The following is a 16,930-nucleotide window of genomic DNA, read 5'->3' as shown; positions in this document are numbered from 1 at the left end:
TATATCGTTGAATTCTCACTTTATATAATTTATTTCTCAATTCTTACTTTATATAATTTATTTCTCACTTGATATCATTCATCTCTCACTTTGTATAATTTATTTTTCACTTTCTGTAAGAATACAGCAGTACACACAAGTACAACTGAATAATATATCCTTGAAGTGCAGTTGGAGCCTAATACTATATATGTACAGTATTACCAATGTTCAACATGTGTAAGTTACTAGCATTATTACATATAAATATATATATATATATATATATATATATATATATACGCCTCAGTAGCACATGTAACTGAGGCGTGACAGCCGTTGTAAATTGCCATGACATCAGCGACTACTTGCTGTGTAAATGTAGTCTTCATCAAATCTCCAGGAGTGTGAAAGCATGGCGTCATGACTCTACTCATCGATTTGTGTCCGGGCCACACAAAGAAGCCTTTCAGCAATCAGCAGCACGCTCCATGCAGACCACGTGAGCCAGGGCCTCCTTATTTGGCAGCCACTTTATGGCACACTTACCATTAATGAATAACCCTGAAAATGTGATTATTACCATGCTGCCCTTGTACACTACACTACAGTATATGGCTCAGACACACACACACACACACGCACACACACAAACACACACACACACACACACACACACACACACACACACACACATACACGCACACACACAGTCTGTTAGGTCATGATTTGGATTTGTTCCTAGAAATGTTGAATAACGTAACATACATGTAGTGTATATGCTGTGTTACTAGGACTAATGGGATCTTTTAAGAAAGACTTCATGTTTTTATAAGAACTTAGTGCCAAAAATTCCTCCACATTTGAAGCACAACGTCCGTAGATGTAGAGTACAAAGTGTGTCATCATCATGTCTAATAACTGTGTACATACAACAAGTTATCATCAGGGTGGGAGAATTAAGACAGATCAACTCCAGAAGAATGATTGGAATTAAGTTTAAAATATGTATATATATGCATGTACTGTAAAATATGCATATATAAAAGCATGCAGGATAAATATGGGCCCCGAGCAAAATTTGATTTGCAGGCCGCGCCGTTACAATATTTTTTTTTCACTTTTTTTTTTAACCAAACCTGAATTTAATTTGATGCATGTTTTGTTTTTTGATTAATTCATGGCAAAAAAATTGTTAAATCATATTTGTTGTCATGTTGTTGTTATGATAGAATTTACATTCAATGACAGCTAACGCGAGCTATCAAATGACTATTATTAGCTAACAACACCTAAAGCTAATGCGCGTGCATGTGTTACATAAGTACGTCATTCTCGGCCCCTTTAATTCACAGTGGAACCTCGATTTACGCACTTCATTAGTTCTTTGTAAAGTTTGTAAATTGAGAAGTTAAACCGAGGTTTCACTGTTAGGGTTAGGGCAGTGGTTCTTAACCTGGGTTCGATCGAACCCTAGGGGTTCAGTGAGTCGGGCTCAGGGGTTCGGCGGAGGTCAAGACACACCCGACTCATCGTGTAAATAAAAACTTCTCCCTATAGGCGTATTACGGATACGGCAACAGCAGAAGTCAGGCTAATTTGCAGGTGTGTAATTTGTTGTGAGTTTATGCACTGTGTTGGTTTTGTTGTTTGAACAAGGTGATGTTCATGCACGGTTCATTTTGTGCACCGGTAAAAAAAACATGGTAACACTTTAGTATGGGGAACATATTCACCATTAATTAGTTGCTTATTAACATGCAAATTAGTAACATATTGGCTCTTAACTAGTCATTATTAAGTACTTATTAATGCCTTATTCGGCATGGCCTTATTATAACCCTAACCCTCTAACCTTGGCCCTAACCCCCTAACCCGAACCAAATAACTCTAAATTAAAATAAGTCTTTGTTACTTAGAATATGTTCCCCTAGTGCAGGGGTCGGCAACCCGCGGCTCCGGAGCCGCATGCGGCTCTTTGATCACTCTGATGCGGCTCAGCAGCTTACTTGCTGAACCCCCCAATTTTCCCGAGAGACTTCCGGATTTCAGTGCCTCTCGCAGAAAACTCCCGGGATTAATATTCACCGATATTCACCCTTACAGCTATAATAAGGGCGTGCCATGATGGTACAACATTTGTCGCTCTCTACAATCTGTATTAACAGCGTGCCAGCCCAACACTTGTTATACAATATACATCTTCTGCTTGCACACCTACGTGACAGCAAGGCATACTTTGTCAACAGCCACACAGGTTGCACTGACGGTGACCAAATAAAACAACTTTAACACTCTTACTAATAATGCGCCACACTTTGAACCAAAACCAAACAAGAATGACAAACACATTTCGGGAGAACATCTGCACCTTAACACAACATAAAAACAACAGAACAAACACCCAGAATCCCATGCAGCCCTGACTCTTCCGGGCTACATTATACACCCCTGCTACCACCAAACCCCCCCCCCCTCTGTGCGTCGGTTGAGGTGGGCGAGGTTTGGTAGGGGGGGTGTATAATGTATCCCGGAAGAGTTAGGGCTGCATGGGGTTCTGGGTATTTGTCCTGTTGTGTTTATGTTGTGTTACTGTGCAGATGTTCTCCCGAAATGTGTTTGTCATTCTTGTTTGGTGTGGGTTCACAGTGTGGCACATTATTAGTAAGAGTGTTATAGTTTTTTTTATACCGCAGCCGTTAGTGTAACCTGTGTGGTTGTTGACCAAGTATGCCTTGCTGTCACCTACGTGAGCAAGCGAAAACACCATACAACGTGTGGCTGATCAGGCACGCTGGTTGTAGTAGATGCTATATGCTGTACCATCACGGCATGCATGACGCTGATAAGCGCCATTCATTTATAACCCGCGTGCCGCACCAGCTTTCAAATTCCATATATAGGTGTGGGCAGCGTGTCTGAGACCCCTGGTTTATACATAGCACAAAGCAAAAAGAAAACTTTGTATGCAATGTTATTTCATTTAAAATTTCAAAAAATTTTGCGGCTCCCATTGATTTCTATAATTTGCGAAATTGGTCAAAATAGCTCTTTGACTGGTAAAGGTTGCAGACCCCTGCCCTAGTGTCCAAAACACTCTAAATTAAGTCTTTGTTACTTAGAATATGTTCCCCATACTAAAGTGTTACCAAAAACATATAACTTTGTCTTAAATGTGAAAAAAAAAATAAAAAACTTGTTTTTCACTAAAGAAGGGTTCGGTGAATGCGCATATGAAACTGGTGGGGTTCGGTACCTCCAACAAGGTTAAGAACCACTGGATTATGTTTATCATTGTGTACATTTTTCAACAGAAAAAAACTGACATCCATCCATCCATTTTCTACCGCTTGTCCCTTTTGGGGTCGCGGGGGGTGCTGGAGCCTATCTCAGCTGCATTCGGGCGGAAGGCGGCGTACACCCTGGACAAGTCGCCACCTCAACACAGGGCCAACACAGATAGACAGACAACATTCACACTCACATTCACACACGAGGGCCAATTTAGTGTTGCCAATCAACCTATCCCCATAGTTAGATCAAATGGGCATTCAAATGGTTAAAAAAAAAAAAACATTACATGTAAATAATGTAAATAATTCAATGTATATAGTCTGATGATTAACTTGTGTGATGACTGTATTATGATGATAGTATATATTTGTACCATGAATTGATTTACGTGGACTTCAACAAGTTGAAAAACGTATTCGGGTGTTACCATTTAGTGGTCAATTGTACGGAATATGTACTGTACTGTGCAATCTACTAATACAAGTTAGTTAGGACTGAAATTTGGGCAGATAAAAAGGTAGTAAAAAAAATTAATCTAAACCGGAGGACTTTTTGATCCTGACAATGTTAATAAATAATGTTTGCCCTGGAAGGGTTCATCAAAGAAAATAGTAAAGGACATAACTAGTACTTTAGCAATCAGTTGACGTTTTGGGTTGATAAATGCCTAATGTTTGGATTGTGTAACATGTTTTTGATCATTTCCACCATTTTGTTGCTTGAATTGTGAAGTGAATTATATTTATATAGCGCTTTTCTCTAGTGACTCAAAGCGCTTTACATAGTGAAACCCAATATCTAAGTTACATTTAAACCAGTGTGGGTGGCACTGGGAGCAGGTGGGTAAAGTGTCTTGCCCAAGGACACAACGGCAGTGACTAGGATGGCGGAAGCGGGAATCGAACCTGGAACCCTCAAGTTGCTGGCACGGCCACTCTACCAACCGAGCTATACCTGTGTAACTGCAAACATTTGTGTCCTCATTGTTTTTTCTGTTTGTCTCGCCAGCTAGCGTCCGATACTCTGGTGTGGGACTCACGGTGTGTGCAGCGGCTGACAGGGGAGTCCTCTGGACGGGGGTGCGTCGGTGACTGCGATTATCCCATAGGACGATCTGGCCCGAGTAGGTCCCGCCCACCACCAGGTTGGGGTGGAACCTGGCAAAGCCCACTGACACCACGGGGGACTGCAAGGAGGAGGTAAGAGCTTGTTATTGTGGACGTGACCATGTGTTCTGTGGAAATGATGAGGACAGAAAGGATGCAGGGACGTGGAACACGAACTGTCGTGTGAGGGGGAGGAGCCATGAAGGCTTTCGCTCTGGGTGGCAGACAAGACATGATGAGTTTGGCAACGTTCAGGCTCCACCCAGGAGAGGAGAGAAGGGCGACGCCGGGGCTAAGGCCAAACAAAGAGGGGAATTGTAGTCCTCTTTCCCCTCAGCCGGTTCACATTACAGCATCAAAAACCTCAGCGGCCACTGGAGCGCTCGCTGTAGCCTCCATCATGACTCGCGCACACACACACACACACACACACACACACACACACACACACACACACACACACACACACACGCACACACACACACACGTTTATTGCATTTGGGTTCCTCTTCACTGCTTTTCCCCTTCGGGCTTCTGCATGCTCCAGCCAGCACTCCCGGACCCGCAGCCACTGTAGCGTCTATTCTTAGGACTTTGTTCTCCCGTAACCCAACATCTTCCCGGCACAAGCAAACTGGACTCACTGGACCGTTTCAGGGCAACAAGTCTACAATTTCACCTTCAATATGTGCACATTGCCCTATTTTCCCAACTACAACTAAAGCTACTTTTTCCTCAAGCTTTGAACCCTGCGGCTTATACGAAGGTGCGGCTAATCTATGGATTTTCCTTGGCTAATGGCTAAATAAAGGAATGAATGATATGCAAAGAAATCAAACGATGCACTATAAAATTATCCTCTTTGAGAAACTGTTCAAAGTGTTTACAAAGTACAAGGAAGAAGAATCCTGATAAACATGTTGGAGAACAATTTATTGATCGCGTAAAGGATGAATAAATTCAACAATGACTTTTTGTATGATCAGCCGCTTAACTGCTGTGTTACAGACGCCTTTTGAAAACAATGTAGGTATATACAAACCCCAAAACCAGTAAAGCGGGCATGTTGTGTAAATCGTAAATAAAAAGTACAATGATTTGCAAATCCTTTTCAACCTATATTCAATTGAATGCACTACAAAAACAAGATACCTAACGTTCAAACTGGAAAACTTTATTTTTTGCAAATATTAACTCATTTGGAATGCGATGCCTGCAACATGTTACAAAAAAGCTGGCACAAGTGGACTGAGGAAGTTGAAGAATGCTCATCAAACACTTATTTGGAACATCCCACAGGTGAACAGACTAATTGGGAACAGGTGGGTACCATGATTTGGGTATAAAAGCAGCTTCCATGAAATGCTCAGTCATTCACAAACAAGGATAGGGGGAGGGTCACCACTTTGTGAACAAATGCGTGAGCAAATTGTCGAACAGTTTAAGAACAACATTTCTCAACCAGCTATTGCAAGGAATTTAGGGGTTACACCATCTCAGGTCTGTAATATCATCAAAAGGTTCAGATAATCTGGAGAAATCACTGCACGTAACATTGAATGCCCGTGACCTTGGATTTCTCAGGCGGTACTGCATCAAAAACTGACATCAGTGTGTAAAGGATATCACCACATGGGCTCAGGAACATTTCAGAAAACCATTGTCAGTAACTACAGTTGGTCGCTACATCTGTAAGTGCAAGTTAAAACTCTACTATGCAAAGCGAAAGCCATTTATCAACAACACCCAGAAACGCCGTCGGCTTCGCTGGGCCTGAGCTCATCTAAGATGGACTGATACAAAGTGGAAAAGGGTTCTGTGGTCTGACGAGTCCACATTTCAAATTGTTTTTGGAAACTGTGGACGTCATGTCCTCCGGATCAAAGAGGAAAAGAACCATCCGGATTGTTGTCGGCGCAAAGTTCAAAAGCCAGCATCTGTGATGGTATGGGGGTGTATTAGTGCCCAAGGCATGGGTAACTTACACATCTGTGAAGGCACCATTAATGCTGAAAGGTACATACAGGTTTTGGAGCAACATATGTTGCCATCCAAGCAATGTCTTTTTCATGGACGCCCCTGCTTATTTCAGCAAGGAAATGCCAAGCCACGTGTTACAACAGCGAAACTTCATAGTAAAAGAGTGCGCCTGACTAGACTGGCCTGCCTGTAGTCCAAACCTGTCTCCCATTGAAAATGTGTGGCGCATTATGAAGCATAAAATACGAAAACGGAGACCCCCGGACTGTTGATCAACTTAAGCTGTACATCAAGCAAGAATGGGAAATAATTCCACCTGAAAAGCGTCAAAAATTGGTGTTGTTAAAAGGAAAGGCCATGTAACACAGTGGTAAAAATGCTCTATGTCAACTTTTTTGCAATGTGTTGCTACCATTAAAGTCTAAGTTAATGATTTTTTTTTTTTAAATTAACTTTCTCAGTTTGAACATTAAATATATTGTCTTTGCAGTCTATTCAAAGTTGAAAAGGATTTGCAAATCATTGTATTCTGTTTTTATTTACAAATGTGCCAACTTCACTGGTTTTGGGTTTTGTAAATAAACATTTACAGACTTTTTTGGTGTAAATAACTCATGTCACATCATATATATATATCTGCGGCTTATAGTCCAGTGCGGCTAATATACGGCCAAATATTTTTTTTCTTGTAAAATTTAGTGGGTGCGGCTTACAGTCCAAAAAGTAGCGTGATTAGAGCTAGAATAAAGCTGAAAGACTACTGATAAGCTTTGTCTTATTACACAATCATAAGTCGCATTTGAAAGACTATAACGGTGGTACCTCAACTTAAGAGTGTCCCAATTAATCTTGCTTTAGGTTGCAAGCTAACCTCTGAGTTACAAGCATCCCCGCCATGTCACAGTCAACCCCTAAGGTCTGCCCTGAACATCTGCTCTTACTCGCGAGCATTAGCTTAGCTAGAGATTGAAATCACTTGGATTTTGCCAGCATGGAAAGGTCGAAAGTGAAAGACATGATATTTATTGAATTAAATGAATGAAGAATCAAAAACCTGACCCGATCATGCTTCCAACTTGGGTGAGGGCTTCATCATCATGGCGAGCGCTCGGTTGAGTAACTGGTCATCAAGGTGTTTGCTTGTTCAAAGGATCATTTGTCTTTGATAAACCTTTATTCTGCACTTAGTCACATGTCCTCAGTAATAGTTTTAGTACGCTTTAGCATCCATTCAAAAGAGATAATAGCTCATTTAGCAAGACTTCAAACATCATCATGGTGACAAATGTTCTTTTTCAATGACCTTACTAATGAAGTAGAAAATATGTGTAACACATGATTTCTTCATGTACTTGAACTGCATTTGCGTCACTTATGCACACACTCCCAAGGCTACATTTACAATAGTAATCGCTCGTTAATAAACATGTTTGGTTCCCGCCCTGGCTGGAGTCAATTCCAACCCTCCCTAATTTTCCGGGAGACTCCCGAATTTCAGTGCCTCTCCCGAAAATCTCCCGGGACAACCATTTTCCCGAATTTTTCCCGATTTCCAGCTGGACCTGAGTGAGGACAGCCTGTCGTCACGTCCACTTTTCCTCCATATAAACAGCGTGCTGGCCCAGTCATGTTATAACATCTACGGCTTTTGGAACTCAGTGCGCAACTGCACACACAACAAGAAGGAGACTATTATATACAAACCCCGTTTCCATATGAGTTGGGAAATTGTGTTAGATGTAAATATAAACGGAATACAATGATTTGCCAGTCCTTTTTAACCCATATTCAATTGAATGCACTACAAAGACAAGATATTTGATGTTCAAACTCATAAACTTTATTTTTTTTTTGCAAATAATAATTAACTTAGAATTTCATGGCTGCAACACGTGCAAAGTAATTGAAAAGGGGAATGTTCACCACTGTGTTACATGGCCTTTCCTTTTAACAACACTCAGTAAACGTTTGGGAACTGAGGAGACACATTTTTTAAGCTTCTCACGTGGAATTCTTTCCCATTCTTGCTTGATGTACAGCTTAAGTTGTTCAACAGTCCGGGGGTCTCCGTTGTGGTATTTTAGGCTTCATAATGCGCCACACATTTTCAATGGGAGACAGGTCTGGACTACAGGCAGGCCAGTCTACTACCCGCACTCTTTTACTGTGAAGCCACGTTGATGTAACACGTGGCTTGGCATTGTCTTGCTGAAATAAGCAGAGGCGTCCATGGCAACGTTGCTTGGATGGCAACATATGTTGCTCCAAAACCTGTATGTACCTTTCAGCATTAATGGCGCCTTCACAGATGTGTAAGTTACCCATGTCTTGGGCACTAATACACCCCCATACCATCACAGATGCTGGCTTTTCAACTTTGCGCCTATAACAATCCGGATGGTTCTTTTCCTCTTTGGTCCGGAGGACACGACGTCCACAGTTTCCAAAAACAATTTGAAATGTGGACTCTCCAGACCACAGAACACTTTTCCACTTTTTATCAGTCCATCTTAGACGAGCTCAGGCCCAGCGAAGCCGACAGCGTTTCTGAGTGTTGTTGATAAACGGTTTTCGCCTTGCATAGGAGAGTTTTAACTTGCACTTACAGATGTAGCGACCAACTGTAGTTACTGACAATGGATTTCTGAAGTGTTCCTGAGCCCATGTGGTGATATCTTTTACACACTGATGTCGCTTGTTGATGCAGTACAGCCTGAGGGATCGAAGGTCACAGGTTTAGCTGCTTACGTGCAGTGATTTCTCCAGATTCTCTGAACCCTTTGATGATATTACGGACCGTAGATGGTGTAATCCCTAAATTCCTTGCAATAGCTGGTTGAGAAAGGTTTTTCTTAAACTGTTCAACAATTTGCTCACGCATTTGTCGACAAAGTGGTGACCCTCGTCCCATCCTTGTTTGTGAATGACTGATCATTTCATGGAATCTACTTTTATACCCAATCATGGCACCCACCTGTTCCCAATTTGCCTGTTCACCTGTGGGATGTTCCAAATAAGTGTTTAAATAGCATTCCTCAACTTTATTAGTATTTATTGCCACCTTTCCCAACTTCTTTGTCACGTGTTGCTGGCATCAAATTCTAAAGTTAATGTTTATTTGCAAAAAAAAAAAATGTTTATCAGTTTGAACATCAAATATGTTGTCTTTGTGGCATATTTAACCGAACATGGGTTGAAAATGATTTGCAAATCATTGTATTCCGTTTATATTTACATCTAACACAATTTCCCAACTCATATGGAAACGGGGTTTGTATGTCTCCGTTATCCATAGGTTTATCTATAACCCATAAAGTAGGCAGGCACGGAGCTATTGCTCAGCGTGTGTTTATTCCAGCCAGCACGTTAATACACTGACACACAACATCCGGATTCCCATCATGCATTGCTTCAAAACTACGGCAAGTAGTAGAGAGGAGTGTTATGTGTGTGTGTATAGGTGTAAATAAATGAACACTGAAATTCAAGTATTTCTTATTTCTTATTTATATATATATATGAAATAAATACTTGAATTTCAGTGAATTCTAGCTATAAATATACTGGTAAGTATGCCATTCCGGCGGTTCAAATTCCTAAAAGACTAGAGTGTTCCTGTTGTGTAGAAGAACTTGGACCATGTCAACACATTGACAGAATTTTGCTACAAATTTGTCAGCTACAAATGTTTGTGTTGCTGTAGCTTTTTTTCTTCAGATGTTTGATCAACGTCTTCCCTTATATGAGGGGTGTTCCTCAAGGTTCTGTCTTAGGTCCTCTCTTGTTCATCATGTGGGCTATTTAACTGTTGGTCCGTGAGTTCCGTTCCAAAAAGTTTGCAGAGACGGACATTATTGCGGCCATGGAGATGATCTTTGCAGAAGGTCTTTCAAAACCGCAGAGCGCTCTTGTAACTCTGACAAATTAAACAGACCAAAGTCCAATGTCTACGGTAGAGGACGCTGCTTCTTCAAAATAAACAAAATAGGACGAATCGGGAAGAGAGATTTATGTCAGAAACAATACATTTAGTAAGAAAAGATCAGGTACTTTTATTTCTAGGCTTTCGGGGGCCACCTAAAATGATGTGACATGGCCTTGAGTTGGAAATGAATGTTTGATTCATGTTTACTGCAGCATCAAAAAACATTTGTTGGTTGCGTCGATCCCACTTGCCTCCCTGGGCGCCGACCACTGCGCCATGTGCTGAACAGCCCACTTCCAAAGTGACGGAGGCCGAAAAGAAAGCAAACACTCTTTCTCTCTTTTTATGGGTTTCTTCTGAAGAGTCGCTGGCTTCCCGAGAAATGGCGCGGGACTGGCTTCAGATGTCAGAACTCAAAATAAACTCGACTTCTGTGGTGAAAATCAAGTTGCTCATAAGCCGGCAAGGAGGCCCTCAATGAAGGGTTTATTTGCACAGTTGGAAAAAGAGGGACACAAAGCAGTGGAAAGCTGTTATGGAAATAGAAATGTCTTCATGTTTCTGATACTCCATGGAGAAGATATCCTCCTGGCCAAAACACAATTCCATCCAGGACTTTCTCTCACGTCTCAGATAAGTGCTGGCTGCTCTCTGAAGTTGTCAGAGAAGAACTCGTCCGCATGACAAGTTCGAGATCCACCACATAGGCTTTGTGACCACGATGGAAAGCTTCAAAAAAGAATAAGGACGACTGGCTTATCTCATGCAGCAGTAATACGCCAAGCCGATGATATATCTCAAGTTATACACACATTTGACACAATATAACAAATTAATTATATACATATATGTGTGTGTGTATATGTATGTGTATATATGTATATACTGTACTGTATATGTATATATATACGTATATGTATTTATCAGTGACGTGCGGTGAGGTTGATGGCTGGTGAGGCACTGACTTCATCACAGTCAGATTTACAAACATATGAACCCTAAAGAGTATCTTATTCACCATTTGATTGGCAGCAGTTAACGGGTTATGTTTAAAAGCTCATACCAGCATTCTTCCCTGCTTGGCACTCAGCATCAAGGGTTGGAATTGGGGGTTAAATCACCAAAAATGATTCCCGGGCGCGGCGCCGCTGCTGCCCACTGCTCCCCTCAACTCCCAGGGGGTGAACAAGGGGATGGGTCAAATGCAGAGGACACATTTCACCACACCTAGTGTGTGTGTGACAATCATTGGTATTTTAACTTAACTTTACCTTTACACATACAAACTAGCACACAAAAAAGCACATTTAATAAAAAAAACGTTATTATGGTCTTACCTTTACTTAGAAATTAAGTCCATGCACCGCAACTAAAGCCCTCACTTAAACTTTCCACGTGCAAGATTGAATCTATTTTAAAAAGTGTAACCGAGGGTTTATAAATGTCGCCTATACTGTATGAAACTACAAAATAACAAACACGGAGGCTCCAGTTTACACAAGGACCACTTTATTTACGTTCTTTCAAAAACTTCCGCTCCACTCCAACGTGTCAAAATTCCGCTCTTAGCGCCTTGAAAATAAGAGCTCAAGGCATATACTGTATAACAGCGCATAACAGGAACTTAACATCACAAAGAGGAAAGTCCATAAAAATAGGTTACAAAAGTTATTTAATAAGAAGCCAAAAAGTGCAAAAACAATAATGTTCGTGTTGGAGGAGTTGTGAATTAGGTACACCTGCTGTCTGCAGGTGTACCTAATGTTGTGGCCCTGCAGTCATTCACAACTCCTCCAACACGAACATTATTGTTTTTGCACTTTTTTAAATAGATTCAATCTTGCACGTGGAAAGTTTAAGTGTGGGCTTTAGTTGATACAACACTCCCGTCAAGGGGTGCAAATTCTACTGCGGGGGTGCAGGAGGCGAGCCTCAGCAGTTTTATGATCGCTCAGCACAAGAAATACGTTACCCACATACAGCTGTTGACAAAATACACTGTACATTATATACCTCAGCTAACTAAACTATGGAAATGTATAATATAGTTCATATAGCAATACGGTCTCACTGCACAGCAGGCCAGCAGTTAGCCGAGTCCGCAATCCATGTTGAGGCACTGAGTGACGTGCCTCGACTGGCTGCTGATCACCGCACCGTCTCTTCTCAGTATTTGAACGGCAAATGTGAAAATTCAGCGATTTTGAATAAAAATAATCTAAAACTGGTGAAGTTAAATGGAAAATAACTTTATAGTATAATCACTGATTACATTTAACAATTTAATATATATTTTTTTCTTTTTACATTTTTTTTCTTTCCATGATGGCACCTGCCTCTAGTGACTGCACGTCACTGGTATTTATGTATGTATTTATACAGTCGTGGTCAAAAATTTAATCCCAGCGTGTTCCTGGGATTAAAGGCCTCACCTTTTCTCCTGCAAACATATTGCTGGGTATTGTGGCCAAACAGCTCAATTTTTGTTTCATCTGACATCACATGGACAAAGATAAGACCTTCTGGAGGAAAGTTCTGTGGTTGGATGAAACAAAAAATGAGTTGTTTGGCCACAATACCCAGCAATATGTTTGGAGGAGAAAAGGTGAGGCCTTTAATCCCAGGAACACCACGCCTACCGTCAAATATGGTAGTTCTAGTATTATGCTCTGGGCCTCTTTTGCTGCCAATGGAACTGGTGCTTTACAGAGAGTAAATGGGACAATGAAAAAGGTGGATTACCTCCAAATTCTTCAGGACAACCTAAAATCATCAGCCCAGAGGTTGGGTCTCGGGCGCAGTTAGGTGTTCCAACAGGACAATGACCCCAAACACACGTTAAAAGTGGTAAAAGAATGGCTAAACCAGGCTAGAATTAAGGTTTTAGAATTGCCTTCCCAAAGTCCTGACTTAAATGTGTGGACAATGCTGAAGACCCAAGTCCATGTCATATATATATATATATATATATATATATTTATATATATATATATATATATATATATATATATATATATATATATATATATATATATATATATATATATATCTCACCCTGTTCCTACTTCATTAAATTGTTCCTACATCTGGACACCCCAGCAGCACATCTGCCAAAATAACCCCAAAGCAGCACTCATGCCTTGCCAAATCAGGCCAGCCTTTTTTGTCCAAAGGCCATACGGATGATTGCCGACGGGCGTACGGCACGAGGCCAGGCAGAACGTGACGCTGTAGCAGCTCAAGTCATGCCTCAGTGTCCTGTCAGGGAGCCAAGGATGTTCATGGCACGTGTTGTGTTCAAGATAATGAAGGACACTGAGAAGAGGAACACTCCGTCTTTTCAAGTCCAATTGCTGGTGAGAAGAGAATAGGAAGTGAATTGAAAGTGAGTGTGGGTTTGAGTCCAGAGAGCAGATACTCCAGATCCACATTTCATCCTAGTCCAACCAAGTGTTCCCTTCTGAGCGCACTTATCAGGAGCAGATGGATATGTTTTCTTCTGCATCACCCCCACCCTCACCACCACTCCTGACTTGGCTCCTTTATGACACCCGGCCAGTTTGGTCACTGTGCGGTTTTAGGCTCGGAAAAAACAAATACCAAGCAGTTTCTATTTCACCAGGCAAAGAATACAAAACTTTAGTTTACCATCAATTTGTTATAAACACAAATATCACACAGACATCTAAGATTATTTGCAATTCATGATAAAGACAAGCGGTGGAAAATGGATGGATGGATGGACAAAACTTCAAACGCTTGTTTCCGCAGTTGCTTGTTGCTAGGCAGAGTTCAAAGGGCTCAACGAGAACTGCCCCATAGACCAAAATAACTTCACATGCTATGACCTCAGAGGTTCAGCTGTCTTTCAGAAAGCAAACATAAGAACGAGCTTAAAAAGTAGATGTGTTTCTGTCAGGGGGGTTCAACTGTGGAACAGCTTGGATGATTCCTTAAAATGTTCCAGTTCCATTCACACATTTAAAAAACACTTTAAGACCAATGTCTTGGAAAAATATATCACTCTTGAATCAACACAGTAGTTAATACTATGATCAATGTTAATTAAAAACTAAATGTGGGATATAAGTACAAACCCTGTTTCCATATGAGTTGGGAAATTGTGTTAGATGTAAATATAAACGGAATACAATGATTTGCAAATATTTTTTTAACCCATATTCAATTGAATGCACTACAAAGACAAGATATTTGATGTTCAAACTCATAAACTTTTTTTTTTTTTGCAAATAATAATTAACTTAGAATTTCATGGCTGCAACCTGTGCCAAAGTAGTTGGGAAAGGGCATGTTCACCACTGTGTTACATCACCTTTTCTTTTAACAACCCTCAATAAACGATTGGGAACTGAGGAAACTAATTGTTGAAGCTTTGAAATTGGAATGCTTTCCCATTCCTGTTTTATGTAGAGCTTCAGTCGTTCAACAGTCCGGGGTCTCCGCTGTCGTATTTTACGCTTCATAATGCGCCACACATTTTCGATGGGAGACAGGTCTGGACTGCAGGCAGAGCCAGGAAAATACCCGCACTCTTTTTTTAGGAAGCCACGCTGTTGTAACACGTGCTGAATGTGGCTTGACATTGTCTTGCTGAAATAAGCAGGGGCGTCCATGAAAAAGACGGCGCTTACATGGCAGCATATGTTGTTCCAAAACCTGTATGTACCTTTCAGCATTAATGGTGCCTTCACAGATGTGTAAGTTACCCATGCCTTGGGCACTAATGCACACCAATACCATCACAGATGCTGGCTTTTGAACTTTGCGTCGATAACAGTCTGGATGGTTCGCTTCCCCTTTGGTCCGGATGACACGATGTCGAATATTTCCAAAAACAATTTGAAATGTGAACTCGTCAGACCACAGAACACTTTGCATCAGTCCATCTTAGATGATGTCGGGCCCAGAGAAGCCGGCGGCATTTCTGGATGTTGTTGATAAATGGCTTTCGCTTTGCATAGTAAAGCTTTAACTTGCACTTACAGATGTAGCGACGAACTGTATTTAGTGACAGTGGTTTTCTGAAATGTTCCTGAGCCCATGTGGTGATATCCTTTAGAGATTGATGTCGGTTTTTGATACAGTGCCGTCTGAGGGATCGAAGGTCACGGTCATTCAATGTTGGTTTCCGGCCATGCCGCTTACGTTGAGTGATTTCTCCAGATTCTCTGAACCTTTTGATGATATTATGGACCGTAGATGTTGAAATCCCTCAATTTCTTGCAATTGCACTTTGAGAAACGTTGTTCTTAAACTGTTTGACTATTTGCTCACGCAGTTGTGGACAAAGGGTTGTACCTCGCCCCATCCTTTCTTGTGAAAGACTAAGCATTTTTTGGGAAGCTGTTTTTATACCCAATCATGGCACCCACCTGTTCCCAATTAGCCTGCACACCTGTGGGATGTTCCAAATAAGTGTTTGATGAGCATTCCTCAACTTTGTCAGTATTTATTGCCACCTTTCCCAACTTCTTTGTCACGTGTTGCTGGCATCAAATTCTAAAGTTAATGATAATTTGCAAAAAAAAAAATGTTTATCAGTTTGAACATCAAATATGTAGTCTTTGTAGCATATTCAACTGAATATGGCTTGAAAATGATTTGCAAATCATTGTATTCCGTTTATATTTACATCTAACACAATTTCCCAACTCATATGGAAACGGGGTTTGTATAATGGAAGTATAATTGTTTGTATATAGTATATAATTGGTGCAAAGGTTTAACGTGTGTACAAGGATATTTCACATGCCTTTACTGTGTATATAATTGAACAGTATTTAAGTTGTGTACAATGTGTATTTATAATATGTTGTGAAAAGGAAATTTCATATTTTTTGGAAGCTCATCTTGTACTTGACTTTTTTTTATAGGGTTAGGCACAATAAGTGTTCAACTTCAGCCTAAACCCTTTCGGTCTGCAACATTTTTTTTTTAATTTATGAATGTACAACTGTTTGTTTATGTAAAACTGTTTGTTTATTTTGATGACCATTGAGCGAAGAAATAATTAACTAAAACTAAAAAAAACATGCTGGAGCTCTCGGTTGAAGGCCCAGCATACAAAAATGATGACGATTATTTTTTTCACATCATCCAATCTCAATTAGCGTCACCATTTTTTCATATTGTTTTTGGCCTGCCAGTTTTAAAGCATCTGTACTAAAAAATTACAGAAACTAGAGCTGTGATTAACATACAGAATATATAGCAAAGCATGTTAAAGGAGGATAAGCCCATTAACATAATATACCAATTGATAATCACGTTTACATGCTTTCAAGTAGGCATGGGCGATATGTCGGTGTTATGGATATATTCGAGGTTTTTTTTGTTACAAAATGAATGGATGGATGGACTTAAAAATTAAAAAATCGTTTTTTTCTCCTCTCCGGCATACATTTTGACCCTCAGGAGCTTCCGTAGCTCACGCGTTCTCTTGCTTTCTAAGTGGCTCACCCATAGGCATCTTATAAGTAGACGCAGCATCAACCGCTACTGCCTACTGGCACTGAGGAGACGCGGGGCCGCCATCTTGGAGTGGTGATCCGCTCCACTCAGTGCAATTCATTTGGCAGGAGCAATGAACTGTCAGCGCATTTAATTCATCTTACCTCACTGAATA

At 40.7% G+C, this 16,930-nt stretch overlaps 1 protein-coding gene across 5 annotated transcripts in view; it reads right to left on the bottom strand.

The window, feature by feature from the left end:
- The window catches only part of LOC133620883 (cytoplasmic dynein 1 intermediate chain 1), a 140,082-nt gene that overhangs the window by 31,674 nt on the left and 91,478 nt on the right, over nucleotides 1-16,930 (bottom strand). For all 5 annotated transcript variants that reach the window (XM_061982511.2, XM_061982507.2, XM_061982508.2 and 2 more), the window contains one exon: nucleotides 4,313-4,459. In XM_061982511.2, coding sequence (XP_061838495.1) covers nucleotides 4,313-4,459 — 147 coding nt within the window. The remainder of the gene's footprint in view (nucleotides 1-4,312; nucleotides 4,460-16,930) is intronic.

Source organism: Nerophis lumbriciformis, linkage group LG21 (assembly GCF_033978685.3).
Source record: "Nerophis lumbriciformis linkage group LG21, RoL_Nlum_v2.1, whole genome shotgun sequence".
In the NCBI taxonomy this organism is placed as follows: domain Eukaryota; kingdom Metazoa; phylum Chordata; class Actinopteri; order Syngnathiformes; family Syngnathidae; genus Nerophis; species Nerophis lumbriciformis.
The sequence above is the reverse complement of the archived record's forward strand: the minus strand, read 5'-3'. Positions and strand labels throughout refer to the sequence as shown.